Raw genomic sequence first — 18,285 nt, forward strand, 5'->3', positions numbered from 1 at the left:
CAGGCCAGTCACCACAGGGATTCCTGGTTGAATGGATATGAAACTGACAGGTGTGAGCAGGCCCTCTGGGTAGTGAGAACCAGTGTAGTGTTTCCTCACCATCATGGGGGACTGGTTCTAGGATAACCAACAGCCTAGAGGTTTATATCTACAGGTGATAGGTATTCATGCCCCCTCAACAAACTGGAATCCTATAATTTAGGGAAAAACGGCAAGACAAATATTCATACATGTTCAGTACAGGTGACTTTTCAGTCTATATGAGTGCATGTATATGCATGCTCATATGTATGTGGGTGCATATGAAAGTGAATGCACGTGTGTGGACAAGAGCAGGGTGCACAGTGTGCACATGAGTATGGAAAAGAGAGGACATCCTTGGTGTCAGGTGTCATTCTCCAAGCACAGGCCACTTACTTCTGAGAAAGAGTCTCTGTCCTGTACCTCACCAAGTAATGTAGGCTGGCTGGCCAGCAAGCCTTGAGGATCTATCTAAGGTGACGTTACAAATATGCGCTGACACATCCAACTGTTTTGTTTATTTATTTATTTATTTTTTAATGTGTGTTTTGGGGAGCAGACTCATGTCCTTGTGCCTGCATGGTAAGCACTTTCCAGGCTGAGCTATCTCCCCAGCCATGGGGTGTAATTTTTCCCCAAATATTTTCGAGCAGTAGTTAGTTGAACTCATGGATGGAGACCTCATGGGTAGAGAGGACCAATGGCATTTTAAATGTGTGGACCCACTGAACTGGAAGACTAGACTTTGTGCCATTAAACTCGACGGGTAGCTCAGTTGAGGCTCTGGCTAATCATGTCATTGGTGGTTTGTAGCAAAGAGAGTTCTCCAAGTGCTAAAGGCATACAAAGCTCCACACCCCACTATGCCTTAAAAGGACCACCACAGGAGACCAGCTGTGATGACGAGCACACGATGCTCTGCAGTGAGGGGGAAGTTAGAAAGGAGCAGGACAGCTGAGCAGGACCCGCGCACACCGGAATGGAATGGAGAGAGATATGGCAAGAAGAAAAGGCAGAAGAGACGTGGACAAGGGCTTCAAGCTGGCCAGGCAGGAACCGAGGTAGAGACGGCTGAGTGGTTGGGAGAATGAGACTAAGTTGCAGGGAGAGGGTGGTAGGATGTCAGGTCTCTCGCTGGCCTATGCAGGTGTGATGAGAGTGACCTTCCTGCTCACGACTGCTCCACAGCACCCCAACTGTTAGAGCACAGGGCCTTCCTTCTGGCCATGCACGGTCCTTTCTTATTCTGAGCCACTGACCACTCACCCACTGCCTCAGCCTAAGCCATTCACAATTCTGCTCTTTTTGCTTCATCGTTCATCTAGGAAAAACCGTTCCTAGTATGGCAAGCATTTAACAAATGTGGAAGGAAGGAACTATTCTTTGAATAGAGGCAAAACAGTGGGTGTTGTGCACGCACGCGCGCGCACACACGCACGCACACACACACACACACACACACACACACACACACACACACACGTTCCATATCCTCATAGGCTACCTCTGAATGTGAAGCTGTGGAGGGCAGAGTCATGTGTACTCTGACAGGTAAGAGTACATAGGCTCTGTTAAGTGCCCACATCTTACTGCATTTCCGTTTGGGGAATTTCTCCAGAGCCCAGGAGTTCTTTCAGCCCATGAGCAGGGCAGGCCAAACATGCTAACTGGAGAAGGGTCAGGAATTAATAAAGGGGAACTCTAACTACAGGCACATACACACACACACAGAGATGCACAGACAGACAGACACCTATCTCAGTTTCCCTGTTGGTTGGTGGAACAATTCCTGCCCACATTCTACATGGCTCCTAAGAAAGTTTTCAGCAGAAAGAGCCTCAGCCTCTCAATGCACGCTCTTGGCTCATTTCCCTTCTCTGCCTCAGTTTCCCCTCTCGTTCTCCTTTGCAGCTAAAGATTCAAATAAAGCAGCCAATCTATTTTTATGTGAGTCTGTTTTTGCTTGTTTGTTTGCTTCTTTTTGTTTTAAGGGAACCAAGCTCAAAACACTAAGTGTAAACTAGGTAGTTTATCAAATAATTGACCACCCAATGGAAAAGACAGAAGAAAGGGGGCTGTTGAGCCAGGCCAGAACAGGTACATGACTTAAAATACAAATTTAAATTTTTTTCTAGGAGGAAAAAAATCTATAACAGGATGGAAAGAGAATTCCTAGAAAGGGGTGTGTGTGTGTGTGTGCTTGACTGACTTACCTCTGAAGCTGACCTTCATAGCCCAACCCAGACAATTGTGCTACTACCTCTGAGGATTCCACTGGATAAGAGGGCCGGAAATGAGTGCCTGACTGCATGAGTAATCTTCGTCGCTGGGGCTGCATAACTTGACATTGAAGTACCCTGTAACTATTTTAAGCCTTATGATCTTTAAATTTCAGATTTCCTCTTCACAGATGTGCATAGACGGCATATACAGAGGTGCAAAACAAAACCATAAGAGGTAGAGATGATAATAAAAGTGGGAAACTTATGCTTCCAGTTGGGGACCCACCAATGACCCCTCCAGGCTCCCGTGGATTGTTTCAACCCAACAGTCACACAGATGGGCCTGATCAAACTAAACGGGTCACAAAATAAACCCGATACTTATGAACTTCAGAAAGGGATTGTTGGGGATGAGGTGGGGTTGGTAGGGATGAGGCAAGGTTGGTAGGAATGGTAGGGAGATTAAAGAGGGTGGAGGGGAGGAGAGCAACCAGAATGCATTATGTGCACACATGAAAATGTCAAATAACAAAAATAAATAAAAGGCAAATCCACAGTTGTCAGATACTTATCTCTGGAAAGTATACTGAGCTACTTTAATCTACTTGGACAGCTGTAAGCTAGTAATAGAAAGGCGTTTTTAAAAATCAAGTAAAGAGCAGGGCTGCCGCCACGTAGATCAGTTAATACAATTAGCTGTGCAGGTCAGTTGGTTGGGTATTCACAGTCTCAGACTGACATTGTCCACTGGGAAACATAAGCAAAGGAGCAGTGAGAGAGTGGAGATGTGAGCTGAGTGGGGCACATAAAACCCTAGAACTCGCAGGGGCCAGATTAGTCTATACACAGCATACTGGCGGCAGTCTTCTCCAGTCTTTCTGGTTTTTCTTCCTAAGAATCAATGTTGTTATCCAACAAATGTATTGGATTCTCTTTATAGCATTTACCATTGTTTGTGTTGTTTTCTAACTATTGGAATATGAACCTCATGCCGAGAGTGGCCTCTTCTTGTTCACTATAAAAGCCAGAGTCCCTGGCATGAGTGAGTGCTTAATGCCTGGTTTGCTGAACAAATATTTGAACACGATTTTCCTCTTTCTTCACTCTATGCAAGCCAATGCTTGTGCCTTCTCCTCCCAGGACTTGCTCACTAAGATGCTTCAGGCGATTAACAAGATCACCCTGCTATATAATATTTGACACTTAAGTGCCTTGATCTAAGTAGTGAGTCCAGTGTGCAATCCTAGAGACCAGGGGACAGAAGAGACACTTACCTGGGTGAGGTATAGAAGGGAATATGGGGTTGAGGAAGAAAAAATCACATCTCATTTTAATGCCACGCCAACCAGCTCTGATGAGAATTAGAGTCACTCCTCTGGCCCGGTCAACTGCGTACTGTGGGCTGTCAGCCACCAAATGTCAGTCTCCCCATTAAGCCTGATACAAGTAAGAGCCACACGGCCCTTCGCTGGGATTTGTGGTCTCTACTGCTTCCTGCAAATGCTCTCAAGTATTTCCATTCCCCGGGTTCTCTATGGAGCATGTGTCTCAGTGTTCTGCATATCAGAGCTTGCTCCTTCAACAGGAACGAGTAATTTCAATATTTTTGCTAAATGAGGAATATTTTGGGACGCAGTGATAATTAAGTGTTGAGAATTTAGTGATGCACTTGACACCAGGGGGAAAATAAAGAACTTTTAACTCAGCTGCAGCTCTAACAGCATCCGAACTTAACAGCTAGGAATGGCAACCGCTGCGCGTATACGCATGTTGCAAAGCCTGAGACGACCAGCCGGAGAAACTGAGCGGTTTTACTTCAGCCACCTCAGCTGCAAGTACTCAGAAAACATGTCTAACTACAGGGGCCTGAGTATGGGCTACAAGCTCAGAAGGAAGTGGCTTTCTAACAGTCAGGTTTCCTCTTGGTGAAGCCAATTACCGAGATGTTCTATAGACCAGAAAAAGAGATGTAAGCTCAATATATACATATATATATATATAATTATTGAATTCTGGCTTGAAAGCTACAGTGAAGTGAGCGTATGAGATAATTTACAACAGAACAAAAAAGCCAATTAAAAGGTCTCTATAACAGAAATGACACAGTTACACTGAGGTCATATTCCTTGTCCCTTTCTCCGATGTAATAGAGAAGATGCATCGTACACTTTGCAGAGGTGTCCCTTGACAGTGACAAAATAATGGGGCTCTACTGCAGTACCCTGCGCCCGACACGTCAGCTAATATTAAACTCGGCTTCCAGGGGAATTATGCCCACTGAAAACAATTCCTGAAAATCTTGAGAAAATTACTGACGGGTACAGACATCCTCAAACAACAAGTTGGCCTCTGATTTGTTAGCTAAAGGGCATTTCCCCAGAATTATCCATGTGCCTATTAATTGTGCTAGTTAAGCACTGGGGAAAGAAAAATGATTCCACTATGGTACCTGCCTTCATAATGCTGTTTAAAAAGCATAAGACTTCCATCAAAACTATAAAATAAGGTAACAAAATTCTAGTAGAGGAGTATATACTGTGTGACAAGAGCTTCGATGTGAAAACTGGTCCTTGAAGGATAAGTCAGAGTTCCCCAGATAAGGCAAAATGTAGAAACGGTTATTGTGGCTTTCTTATTTCTAGACAAAGAAATGAGTACCTGGGAAATCTAGACCTAGCAACTGGGTAGCAGGGCTAAGGGAGAGAAATGGAGGTTGGAGGGTATGTGAGATAGGAAACATTAATTTGGACCTTAACACTTAGAGAGCAATGGGAAGAGACTCTAGAGTGATTAAGGTGTCTGTTTCAAATTGATTAACTGCTAAAATTAGAAAAATTTTAACTGTGAATTCATATTTTCTACCCACTCAGTACTTTTTGTTGTTATTTTTCTTAGAAATTACTGGTCCATTATAAGAAAAATGTTACTTAATAATCACTGGTCTACATTTTTTTATTCTGTCATAAACTGTCCATGTTTGTGATAGCTATCAATATTCATTATTTATTATTGAAAATTTAAACCGTATACTGGAGACAAAATGTAAACTGGTAAATTCCCTCTGAATGGAAAACAGGAAGTTTCTTATGTACTTTGCAGATGGTCTAGCAGTTGCACTGTTCGGCATTTTATTCCAGAGAAAGGAAATCTATATTCACTCAAAATCCTGTGCAGGAAAAAAGTTATGTAATATTACTTATAAATGAGCCAAGATTAACAAAAATCCAGATGTCTTCCAAGGAGTAAATGGTTAAACAAAATGAGGTACATCCATATAATGGAACACTAATCAAAAATAAAAAGGAATGACCTCACAGAAGGGTCAACTGGGATAGACTCCAATGTTACATCTCATAGGATTACACTTCTTAAACCATCTTAAAAAGATGAAGATGTCGGGGTGATGGTGGACAATGGTGAGCATGGCTATGAAGATTAAGATGGAATTGTTGGACAGAACAGTCCGTATCTTAGCTCTAGTCACAATTACACACATCTACATGTGACTGAAATAATACAGAGCTCTGCACACACACAAATAAACCATATCAGGCCTAGAGCGCCTCAATAAGATTAATGGAGTATAGCAATATCATTTCTTGATTCGACTAGTATACTATCGTCATGCAAGATATTATGATGGGGAGCTAAAAGAAAGGGCATATGACCTTGGAATTTTTTTCTCCAACTTCTTGTGACTTTACAATTTTCTTGAAGTGGAAAGTAAAGGAAAACTAGTGAGATCCCCAACGTGTCAGTTTTGACAGCTACTTTTTGGTTAACATGGCAGTGGTTGTCTGTAGGGTCTCCTTCCTCTCTCTTGAAGCCTTGCACATCTTTGTCCCCTACAAAATGATACTTTCTTGGTCTGGTGATGTCCTTTGGCTAGCCTTAATATCCTAATTTTTTTTTTTTTAACAGTGTCTCCACATCTCCATCCCTGGAACTGATTTTTCTTTCTTCCATGTCTTCTGTGGATCATGCTGTCTGCACTGACACACTTTCCTCTGCTGTGTTCCGGTAGCATGCCACATCTTCTCTTCCTCTGTTCCAAGCAGACAGATTTTGGCTGATCCTATCTTTTTGTTCTTATAAAACCTCAAACCGTCTATGTCTGAGACTGAAAATGTCTTTCTTCCAGAATAAGGATTTCTCTTTTTTCCAATATTATTCATCTCAGCAAATGGAGTCAAAGTTCTATAAGACTTTCAAGATTTCCCTTCTAAACTACAGGACCTTTCTTTGAATGTAGGTACCATGTCCTGTTTTCCATCTAAATCTACCTGGCTATTTCTCCTTTACTCTTCAGCCATTAGGGACCATGGTCCTCTGCCTGCAGCCAGAGACTCCTTATAGGCTCCCTGTTCAACAGTAACCTTTCCTTGTATTACTTTCTTCTCTAATTCTCTACCTAATTATATAAAATTCAAAATGAATTCAAGTCTGGCCTTTTGTTTCTGCTAATGAATTATAGCACCTATTTTTATTTTTGCACACTCAAATACATCATTCTTTCCTTTATGTGATTTGTTTTATGTCATGTTTAGAAGGGCTTTCTCCTGCTTAAAATGCCTTTAAATGTCCATCATTTTTTATGATTTGAAATTTAAAATGTGAGTACTTGCTCTACCTGCAGTTTATTTTTACATAAATTATAAGATGGAGATATGCTTCAATTTTTTCTTTCTAAGTAATTAGGCAGTCATCAACACCATTCATTAAATGATTCATTCTGACTAATTTCAAATGATGTGTACATTATAAATTCATATATAAATCTATAGTATATCTTTGAGTCTCTTTGAATCCCTCTATATCTAGAATATATTCCAGTTTTCATTCTTTTTACTTTGGAACCTATTTTATCATCTATAGAAAAAGGTCTCTGTTTCCCATTATTCTTTGTATGAAATGTCTTGTGTAAAAATATTTAGATATATTTTTAGGTAAATTTCAACATAATTTAACAAGTTAAATGCATTTCCTAATGCTACATTAAAGACTAAAATGAGGAAAAGTTATTCTTGTGCTTTGAGGTATTCTTTTTCAAAAACAGGGATCATATTTTCACTTCCATAAATTATAACGTATGTTTTTTAGACTCTGGGATGAGAGAGCAAGGTTGATGAGGACAAGAATCTTCAGTTCACTTTTTGTTATTTCCCAACATTTATTACATTGCACACGGAAGATCCATGCCCATTTCCTAAAGACCTCATTAAATGGGTGCATGTGTGGCTCTACTACTTACTTAGGCAGTGAGAAGCCATAATAAGCAATGGAGGTAAACAAAACTGCAACTAACTGTTTTGGTCACGGGTATCAGGCTGACCAAGAGTGGTGAGAGTCCAGAATGGTCCAAGATTCAGTTCACAAAGCATTCCCAAGTAGGATTGGTATGTCTGGACAAGCAATTGGGTTCAGAGAATAAGTAGGAGAAAGCATCAAAAGAAGATGGAGTTTCCATCTTGGACAGAAAGTATGATAAAGCATGTCAGAGAGAGACTATATAGGATGGTGTGCATGTTTTATGGTAGAATAGAAAAATGAGATACGGAATTCAGTTTGGAACATCCTATATTAGAAACCTAAGGAATAGCTAGGTAAGGGTGTGTGCTTTGGGACTTATCACTGGATAGGTAAATTAAATTCTTAAGTGTCTCATAGCAAGGGCATCTTTTAAGTGTTACTTCAATTCATATTATTCTACGAGTAAAAATTGGATCCTCCACTGAAAAGAAGGTAGGTAAAATTCTAAGATGGGAACATTCTTGAAATAGGTTGAAATGTAGTCACCAAATAAAGCAAATTGATATAATGATGTAAGCATTTCCTAGGGTCCTTGAATACTTCACAGAGGAACAAAGACTAAAGAATCTATATCAGAGTCAGCACATGAATGTATGAATATGTGCATATGTATGCACACATGTATATAGATATATATGTACATAAACACACTTAATGTTATCAGAGTCTTGAATCTCTATTTAATTACAGTATTACCGAGGAGATACTTAGGACTATCACAATTACTTAAGAATGTAGCTGGCCAGAAATTCCATGTGTAAAAAAACATATCAATAGAAAACTGAGACATTTTACATTTGGCTGTTGCCTTTATCATATGATCAGCTTTAAGATGAAGCCTTTGTCTACAAGATCATCCTAGTTACCACTGATGGACCCTTTTATATTCACCAAATTGCACTGTAGTAGATCCTAGACAATAACATCTTTCTGTACAGAACATGGGAGCTACAAGGAGGATGCGTCTGAAGGTATAGGTGTTCGGACACAGCAGATCTTATTTCAAAACCTGAACCTGCTGATCAGGTTCCCAACCCTCCATGCCACCATTTTCTATCTATAAAAGAGGAAAGCAAAGATCATAGAATCTTTCTGCGGATTAAGCAAGACAGGAATTTAGCAGTAGCCAAGACACTGTCCTCTCATTACTTTGAATCCCAGCGATGCTCAGACACTACACCAGTGGTTCTCAACCTGCCTAACGCTGCGAACTTTTAATACAGTTCCTCATGTCATGGTGACCTCCAACCACAAAATTATTTTTGTCGCTACTTCATAACCATAATTTTGTTACTGTTATGAATTGTAACGTAAATATCTGGTGTTCTGTGAGGTTTTAGGTGACTCTGTAAAAGATTCAACCCCCAGAGGGGTTGCAGCCCACAGATCGAGAACCACCGCACCACAGGGTCACAAGTCCTGTAGGTTCTACCCCACCACATCTTTTCTATTCTCTCTGAACTGAACTCAGAGGATCCTCACTTCTCTCTGGAACGGGCATACCCAGCTTGCCTCCTTACTCTGCCATCCTTCTCTTGAACTTTTAACCCACCGAAAGGTCTTTTTTTCTCTCTCTCTTCTGTTTTAGCTAACCATTAACCACTCTCAAAAACGTTCAGAGGTGTTATACTCTTCAGCTAGTCTTCTTTGATCTCAGTCTCCTTCTAATTTAAATGTTTTTAATCACATTCATTTATTTGTTTATTAGTAGGGAAGTCACATATGCCTGCTGCTACAGCATCCGTTTGGAGGTCAGAGGACAATCTGAGAATGTTCTTTCCTTCTAAAAGTAGGTTCTGGGAACCAAACTCTGGTTGTTGGTCTTTGAGGTAGGCACTTTACTTACTGAAGCAGATTGCTACTCCCTGCTCCCCTCACCCCCCTAGTTTTAATGCTTGCCCTGTTGCTGTCTCTCTACCTGAATTACGAGCTCCCTAAAGATACCACTTTTCTGAACGTGTCTGATCTGATGTCCACAGGCCCTGGCTGTGGGTATCGCTATAGCATGTGCTCAGTAACTGATGACAGGGAAAATGACTGATATCCCCCGGCTGGCGTTAGTGTTAGCGCCCCAGTAACACCACCGTGTAGTTAAATCACACAGTTATTTTAGCCATGTCTACTCGTCTGTGGGAGATCAGACACATGTCAATTAATATCCACTAGCACGACTCTGGATCTCATCTGGACGGCTGAGCTTGGCATGGATAATTTATTTTATAAGACCAGCAACTATTTCTGTCTCAAGTCAGACACAGAAAATGCTTAGTTCCCACTTCCCACTGTACAAGAACAGATGAGTCAGGAGACCCAAGGTTACTCAGAAGACACATTGGTTAGTCTGTTCCCATGACCAAGACCAAAACATAGTTCTTACTCACATTTGTGTCCTCAACATTTCCCGGCACAATGACTTGTACATAAACCACAGATCCTACATTTATAAATCTTAAATAATAGTTTTCACAATCCCAAGCTACTTGGACTTAGACCCCTCCCCATTACATGCCTTTTATTGTTGCTCTGTTTTGCTGTCAGAGAAAATTTAATGAGAAATGAGTCCTGACAGTGAGGGGAGGGGGTAACACCTGAAGAGTGACAACAGAAATAGACAAGTAACTGAAATCGGATGAAATGCAACTAAATGTGGCCAAGGCACCCTTGAAGAACAAATCACGGGGAACATTAATCAATTACGTGTCATGTTATTTCTTTCATTAATCTACCACCACCTTGTCTTACTCATCTTTGCAAGCCAAGGACACTGTGTCTTTTGTGTAGCAAACACAATACAAATGTTTGCCGAACTGCACTGTATTGCCAGCCCCAGGCAGCAAATGAGCTGGAAATAAGATAGACACCTGTCATTTTGTTTGCTATGGACGCATTAATTGAAGAGATGCAACCAGAAGAGCCCTTCTCTAACATTGACAGTTCACCTCTTCCCATCAGTCCTCGGGGCAAAGAGGTCTTGCCAGTGGGTCCTGGCATCTTCCCCCTCATATGTGGCAAGGCTATGTTGCATACACGAAGACCAGTGTGCTAAGAGTAAGTATGTGAACACTGCATGTACAGATTAAAATTTGAACCTAAGCTTTGTGCTGTGGCCAGGACAGCACTCTGGGCAGCCTTTCTGAAAGCCACCTGGGATAATCAGATGAGCGCCTGAGCAGAGTTTGTGTAACTATGACCTCCGGCCTTGCTTATGTCAGGAACTCAGAGATCAGCTCCTTCAGCTCTTCTTTCCATCTTTAAAGATGTTGTGAGCCTGCACCAAGTTGTGGCAAGAAACGAATAAGCTCTCGGGAGCACAGTGCTCTGAAAAACGACAAGATACATTACATTCATGAGGCTTCTCATTGCTCCCAGGTATATGTGTAGGTCGTCCTTGGCCTAACTTTCTTGCTCTCATTTGGAGGTAGCACCACTGTCCCCTACATTTATACCCCCCTCTCTCTCTCTCTCAAGCCCTGGAAGCAATAGGTGGAGATGCCGGAATAGCTCAGGGTCATTTTCTGTTTGTGCGAGCCTTCTGCCCTGTAGCCCCTAACAGTACTTCAGGATGTGCTTATGCAGCCTTAGTTTGTTGCCATGGAGACAGGAAGCTCTGCTTCTCTTCAAGCCTAAGCTAATGGTTTTCATCAAATCCCATTTCCTCTGAGACACGTAAAAATGCTACAATGCTTCTATCCATCTTTTCCCCTTAAATACGAAGCCAACGAACACACCTCAGGGTTTTTCATCAGTGTCTCAACCTCTGGGGATGGGGCTCTCTGTCATTGCCATATGTGATACCCAGGGGACCCTTGCCCAATGTAGGACGGCACGAGTATCCTCTTTTTATTGCTGTGTTTCTCCACTCCTGGAATCACATCGGCACTTAACATTCAGCATGCTCACGGGTCACAGAAGCCTGTTCCCCAGAGACAGAGTGGTCAAAGCTATGTCCCCAGTGGCTCAATGTGAGAATCGCAATGGAAACTCCAGTCCAAGGAGAGGTTTCACCCTTTCCAGATGCGTGGGCTTTCTGATGCAGCAGCAGAGAGAGCTCATGACCCCTCCTATACACAGGACCCAGCGGTTCCGTGCCCTCTGCAGACACCTGTGAAAATCCTCCAAACTCTGAGCAACGTGGGCAGCACCAGAACACAGAAATGAAATCAGGACAGAAGTATTTCAGCCCCAGCTCACAAGGTCCCTATTGTTAACATTCCTTTAAATGTCAGAACTTATTCCCACCAGCTCTTCCCAGCTGCCCACACCACTTTCTAGGTTTCACGTGGTGAACAGGCACCTGCTAGGCCAGTACCATGGCATCTTCTGACCTCAGAGGGGAGTTGATAGTCACAGAACTGGGACAAATCAACTATTCACAGACTGTTGAGAACTCCTTCCCAGTGTCTCCCATTTCTTCTCCTCGACCATTTTACAGAATTCCATTACATGTCTTAGTGCGTGCAACACATTGAAATGGCATGATTACTTCCTCATTGATCTTCCTGTTTCTGTTCCCTTCCACAGTCTTTCCACGAGTGTCCTCCGATCCTCTGTCCACCCCTCATTTGTTTTGTGATAATTTTATTTTAAAATTCAAGGTTTTTATTTTTCTCAAAGTAGTACATATAGAGCTTAGAAATCAAACAGTTTGGAAAGATTATGATGGAAAAAAAAAAAAAATAGCAGCCCTCTGCCTCACCTTTGCCAGCCCTGAATCTCTCTCCCCAGAGGCAGCCACTTTCAACTCTTCTGTTTCTTCTGGTATTCACTTCGAATTTTCTAAATATTATACTTAAAACATGCCGGTTTTTTATTCTTTCAATTTTAGAAAATGCTTAATGATTTGCTTACTGTGGAACCTAAGATTTTGGTCTTTGATACCCTATTCCTCTCCCCATACTCAGCCTTCCCCAATCTAATAAAGGCAATTGCGACACTGCGAGAGGCTCGCTCAGACTTCAGCATCAACAATGGAAACCAGGTTGGCAGCTGAGCTGCACAGAGGACTTGCTGTGTTTCTATATTTCTTTAGAAGTGAGACTTCTGTAGATTGTGGAATTAAATGCTTAAATTGGGGTAGTGGGTGGGGGAGAAGACAGAGAGATGCGCAGAGAGAGAATGGATGTGTGCGTGCATGCACGTGTGTGTGTGTGTGTGTGTGTGTGTGTGTATGGTTTGGACCAAATAAAATTACAGAACCCTTTAGAATATAACACATCAGAGAATATATTGGTTTTAAAGATAGCATTTTAGGATCCTGTCACCCTATTTCAGTCTGATCCTGATGCCCTCTAGGCCACTGAAAGTTGTCATCCTGATTCCATTTTATTATTTTATTTTCTGTGTGTTACTGTTTGTTTGAATGTATGTCTGTCTGTACAGGGTGTGTGTGTGTGTGCGTGCGCACACACACGTGCATGCCGAAAATGTAGATGTCAGATCCCTTGGGAGTTGAATTTACAGATAATCGTGAGCTGCCATATGGTCCTCTCTTAACTTCTCAGCCATCTCCTCAGCTCCATCCCTTGCTTCCTCACTTCCTTTCTTATTTTTATTGATTCATGTACCTTATCAATTTTTCCCCCAAAAGGTGCCTGACAATGTTGCTAGTCCATAAGGGTAACTGGCACTCTGGCTAGAAAGAGCATTTGATCTTGAAAGTCATTTTTTTGATAGGAAGTTTTTGGGTACTTCTGTATTGCTTTCTAATTTTCAGTGTTGCCACTGAGATGTTCGCTGGTGTTCTGATTCTTTATAGCCAAACATTAGCCCTATGCCCAATTGCTAGAGGCTTTCAGAACATTCTTTTCTCTTATGGTCTGAAGTCCATGGTAATTCACCTTGGTGTGATTTCCATTCACAAGGTGTATTGAGTGTTCATAGGCATCTTCATGTTTAATTTGCACATCCGCATTCTACCACCTGGTCACACAAACTATTGCAGTATTGCCAGTGTGTAACTTCTCATTTGAATATATCTTTACAAGCTGTGTGCTCTATACATATACAAATGTGATAGCATATCACATTGTCTCCTTGTTTTCACTGAAACATTCCTAAAATACCCTGTACTCCATGTATACACAGTATCTGTTGCTCTTAATTGCTACGGCACGTGCCAGGGTGTGCATCCAACAGTTTACCTAATCTCCCAGCTTGGGATACCCAGGATGCTTCCCAAGCCCACTGCCAAGAAACACACAGGAACTAACACTGCTGCACGTGTCTCAACAGTTCCTTTAATTCTGGCAATGGTGAGTTTTTGGTTCTAGGAACATCTCTCTTTATATGCTAATTCTTTCTTCCGGTTTTAGTTTTTTCTTTATTAAACTATGTTACTACAATGTTGAATCAATTGTAAATATTTTGAAACAAGATCTTACAATGTATCCCAGGATGAGCTTTAAAATGTGATAATTTTTCCTGCTTCTGCCTCTCAAGTGTTGGTATTAAGAGTCTGTGTGATTACCACACTTTGTTCTTTAAGTCAGTCGGTGTCTGTCTCTGGCTCTGTGTTTCTGTCTCTGTCTCTCCCCTTAACCACATTTTTCTAAGTGGTATCCTCAATTCTGTACTCCAACTTTACTATTTTTTGGGGGGGGGTTGATTACATTTTTACATTAACTCAACTTTGCACTACTTTTACAGTAATTACATTTTACAATATAGTTCTAACAGTTCCTCTCCATCACAACATCTTTTGATAATAAGACGTTATTTGTATATGAAATTCTCTCTCTGCTGGTGTCAAACATGGTTTTTTAAATTATCTTTTACTTCCTGCACCGCTCATATTCAGTCAAGTCTCTTTTGTCTATTTATTATGTCGCTTAGGGACTTTGACGTTGGACATTTTCCTCAAATGCTGATGATCCCTGGCTGGGTGAGCAAGACAGTGGAAACCTCCTTATCTGGAGCTTGTGGAGAAATGAGTGCAGTGGGCTGAGTAGCAACACCCTTAAAAAGACCATTCATATTCTAATTCCTGGAACTCCTGCATGTTACCTTATTTGGAAAAGGAGTCTGCAGATACACCAAAGTTAAGTGTATTCAGAAGAGATCAAACTAGATTACCCAATGATTCTAAATCAAATCGCAAGTACCCTTATAAGAGCAAGACTGAGGGAGATGACAGACCCCGGAGAGGGAGAGGCCCTGTGAGCACTGAGGCAGAGACTGGAGTGACTACAAGGTGATAATCCAAGAACTGCCTGCACATACCCGTACTGGAAGGTGGAAGAAATAACTCACTCAGGCCATTGGAGGGAGCACAAACCTGCCAGATCTGAAGCTTGTAACTTAAAGACTATCCTATCAGAGAATAAAATTCCCTTCCAGTTTATGCTGCCTGGGGTGTGGTGTTTTAGGGAACTGAGCTTTACAGGAGAATGATGGAAAGGGAGCCTGCTTCTCTAACCTCACCAGACTGTCAAACAGATAGATCTTTTCTTTTGAGACAAAATCTGCACAGAAGAACCCTCTAAACTATTGCCAGATTGCTGCTTTTCTGAGAAAAGAGAAGTGGGCTGGGGAACTGACTGTCAGTTTATGGACTGTCACTTAGGCCTCTCGTTTCCATGACAACACAAGCCCACCTTAAGATGCAGCGGGTATCACTTTCCAACCTCAACAGAGATTAGGGGTCCTAATTTTCCTAGGGGTGTGGCTAAAGGGGCAGATATTTGCCAGTACTATCTAGAGACTGAATAGGTAGTACAGGCTTATTCATTAATCTCTTGGGTTTTTTTTGGGGGGGGGTGGTTGTTGTTGTTATTCTTGTTTTGGTTTTTTGTTTGTTTAGTTGGCTGGTTTTGTTTGGTTTGGTTTAGTTTTTTCGAGACAGGGTTTCTCTGTGTAGCCTTGGCTGTCCTGGACTTATTTTATAGGCTAGGCTGGCCTCGAACTCACAGAGATTCAACTGCCTCTCCCTCCACAAGTGCTGGGATTAAAGGCGTTCACCTACACGCCCAGCTATCTCCTGTTTTTAACATCTTGCACATTCCAACTCTCAGAAATACATGCTATCTCCAATTCCTGAGCCTTCCTCAAGCTCAGAAAATGACTCAGTCTGCCTATTTTTTATCACTCTCCACTGGGAGCACTTACACTTCCGCTTTTATCATCACCACCACCACCACTACCACCATGTCACTAACTACATGTTGTATAAAAAAGTTTTGTTTGTATTTTCATCTGTTGTCACTCCTTTCATTATCCTTATTCTTGTGCCTTCTTGATATGTATATTTTCTCTATTCATAATTTTCCCAAAAATAACAAAATTGTTTCTATCAACATAAAGACCACTATACACACTATCATTTTAAGAACTTACACCAATCGAACAAATCATCATTGTTGTCGTCATCGTCATCATTATCATCACCATTACCCCCACCATCACCATCATCTCAACTATGCTCAGTAAAATGTCATGTTTTCTAAAACATTTGCTCAGGCCAAGCCATCTTAAGTATCATATTTTGGCTTCTTTACACTCCATGCCTTGTCCCATTTCTCTGTCTTCACTAGAGCATGCGTCTCCATGTACTCTGTTATCCTATGTTATTCTAACGCATACCTTATACCCCATGAAACACCCAGTCCTGTTTGAAATCAACCCTAATGACTTCAAACTGTAAAGATTTGTTCCTTCTCCTAACAAATTATTATGTTTTACATTGGTCAGTAAAAAATAAAATAAAATTTGTGCTCCCGGCTCAAATGACAAAAACATCTTCTCTGAAAAACGTGTTAGACACAGGGCATTATAAATTAGTATAAATGAATCCAAGTCACGAGCGTGAGCTATGATTTCCACTACACTGCAAAGCAAGCATTTTTTGAGGGTAAAATCTATATCTTCCTTAGCTTTATGTCCCTAACAACCAGCACAGCATTTGACATAGAGTTATTGCATGGAGATGTGGATACATAAATGAACTCACAAGATGCTGTGTCCAGCACTCTACACGACATAAAGATTTTTTTAATGTCTAAAAGTAATCAAGGTGACTAGAGAAATCACCTGCTACCATATACTGAGGCAGCTAGGAAAACATTGGCACAGAGAGGCTACGAGTGTCTTCTAAGCGAAGGGTAAATGAATGAGTGAGCCTCTCATGAATCAGGAAGCGTTAGCTCCCACCTGGCAGCTCACAAAAGGAGAAAGAAACACCTAGCTTACCCTGAAAGCACTCCCAGGACAAGGTTGAGAACAAAGAAGGATCCAATAATGATGAGCGGGATGAAGTACAGCCAGTTCCAGGTGGCTCCTAAGGCATCATTGGTCTGAAAGAGAGAAAAATGGTTTCTTAATATGTAAAGCCATCTGCAAGAAGGAGTGCTATGTTCTAGCAGTCTCATACAACCACAGAGTTAAACATTAGCTCACCCCCATCCCACACCATGTTATAAGACAACTCACACTCCGCCATGTGCCCAGTGAAAGTCATGTCACATCTCTATAATTTCCTGAGTGGGAAATTCTAAAACACTTACTTAGAAGATATGACAACTGAATGGGAAAAAAAAAAAAAAAAGCTTCCCCCCCAAAAAAGGCCAAGGTTATAAAAAAAAAAAAAAAAAAAGGTGAATTGGTTTTATAATTCTTGGTAACATTTATTCTTAATCTTGCACTCTTAAGACAGGTTGATTATCAACAAAACAAGGGCTGGATGTTAGCAAAGCCCTTAGTAGGGCTGTTTAGAAGGAATTAGGTTCACATTTACTTGCCCAGCTCTGGGGTTGACTTTACTTCACCAATCATGATCTAGTACTACAGAGCTGGCCCAGGTCTAGTCCCAGCAAACCCTGTGCAGAACAAGGACTACATCGAGGTTTCAAAAGTGGTCATATAATATCACCTGATCTTTCCCAAAATCCTCCTTTACTCTTCCTTCTCCCCTATCCCTTAATGATACGGAAAGGTGAAAAGAAAAAAAAAGAAAGTACAGAAATCTATATTATGGTTTCTTATGCTCCGAGTTGATACAAAGTTGTTGAGGTGCCCAGAATTTAGGAAAGGTGACTTGTTGTATCTTATAAGACCCTTGAAATTGAGCTCAGTCAATACTGGGGTACTCTCACTAACATCCTTTCGTCTCTCAACAAAGAACTCTTCTTCTTCTTTCGGTTCTCCCTGTCCAAGTATTTCCAAAGGAATTTTCTGGATTTGCACTTCACATTTGCAGACTTTGAAGCCACCCCCTAACCCATCATCATCACTTTCAGTATTCATTTCATACTCATAATGGATATTTTATCCCCAGTTCATTGGGAGAATCAGGACTATCAAAATCAAATGCCAGACCTAAAGCTAATGTGCTGTTTGCTTAATAAAATAAAGCCAGAGCTCAGAATGTCTGTGGCAAAGTAGTGGCCCATCCCTTCTATGTACCTCTTTCTCCTTACTACTAAATCCTGAAAATATATTGCTACTTCTGGACTTCTCTAACACAGTGGGTTTTTTCCCTCCCCAATTATTATCTCATTTTCTTTTTCTTCTCCAATTATTTCATTTTCTTTTTCCATTCAGTGTCAAGCCACGTAATATATCTGCTGATTGATCATTGCTGCTGCCAGTGGGCAGTCAAATTGCCCATTAAAAATAACTCCTAAGGCAAGTTCTTTTGCCAAATTTGTGCCTTTTATTTTGGCCCTGCACTGATCACAGATCAGATCACTGTAACTCAAGTTGACTCAAAATTCAAGACAAATAAACTCTAAGAAATTTT

The 18,285-nt window shown here is 41.2% G+C and overlaps 1 protein-coding gene across 10 annotated transcripts in view; it reads right to left on the reverse strand.

Moving 5' to 3' along the window:
* The window catches only part of Cacna1e (calcium voltage-gated channel subunit alpha1 E), a 455,810-nt gene that overhangs the window by 122,471 nt on the left and 315,054 nt on the right, over positions 1–18,285 (reverse strand). For all 10 annotated transcript variants that reach the window (XM_051147601.1, XM_051147606.1, XM_051147600.1 and 7 more), the window contains one exon: positions 16,737–16,840. In XM_051147601.1, coding sequence (XP_051003558.1) covers positions 16,737–16,840 — 104 coding nt within the window. The remainder of the gene's footprint in view (positions 1–16,736; positions 16,841–18,285) is intronic.

This window comes from Acomys russatus, chromosome 6 (genome assembly GCF_903995435.1).
Source record: "Acomys russatus chromosome 6, mAcoRus1.1, whole genome shotgun sequence".
NCBI lineage: Eukaryota > Metazoa > Chordata > Mammalia > Rodentia > Muridae > Acomys > Acomys russatus.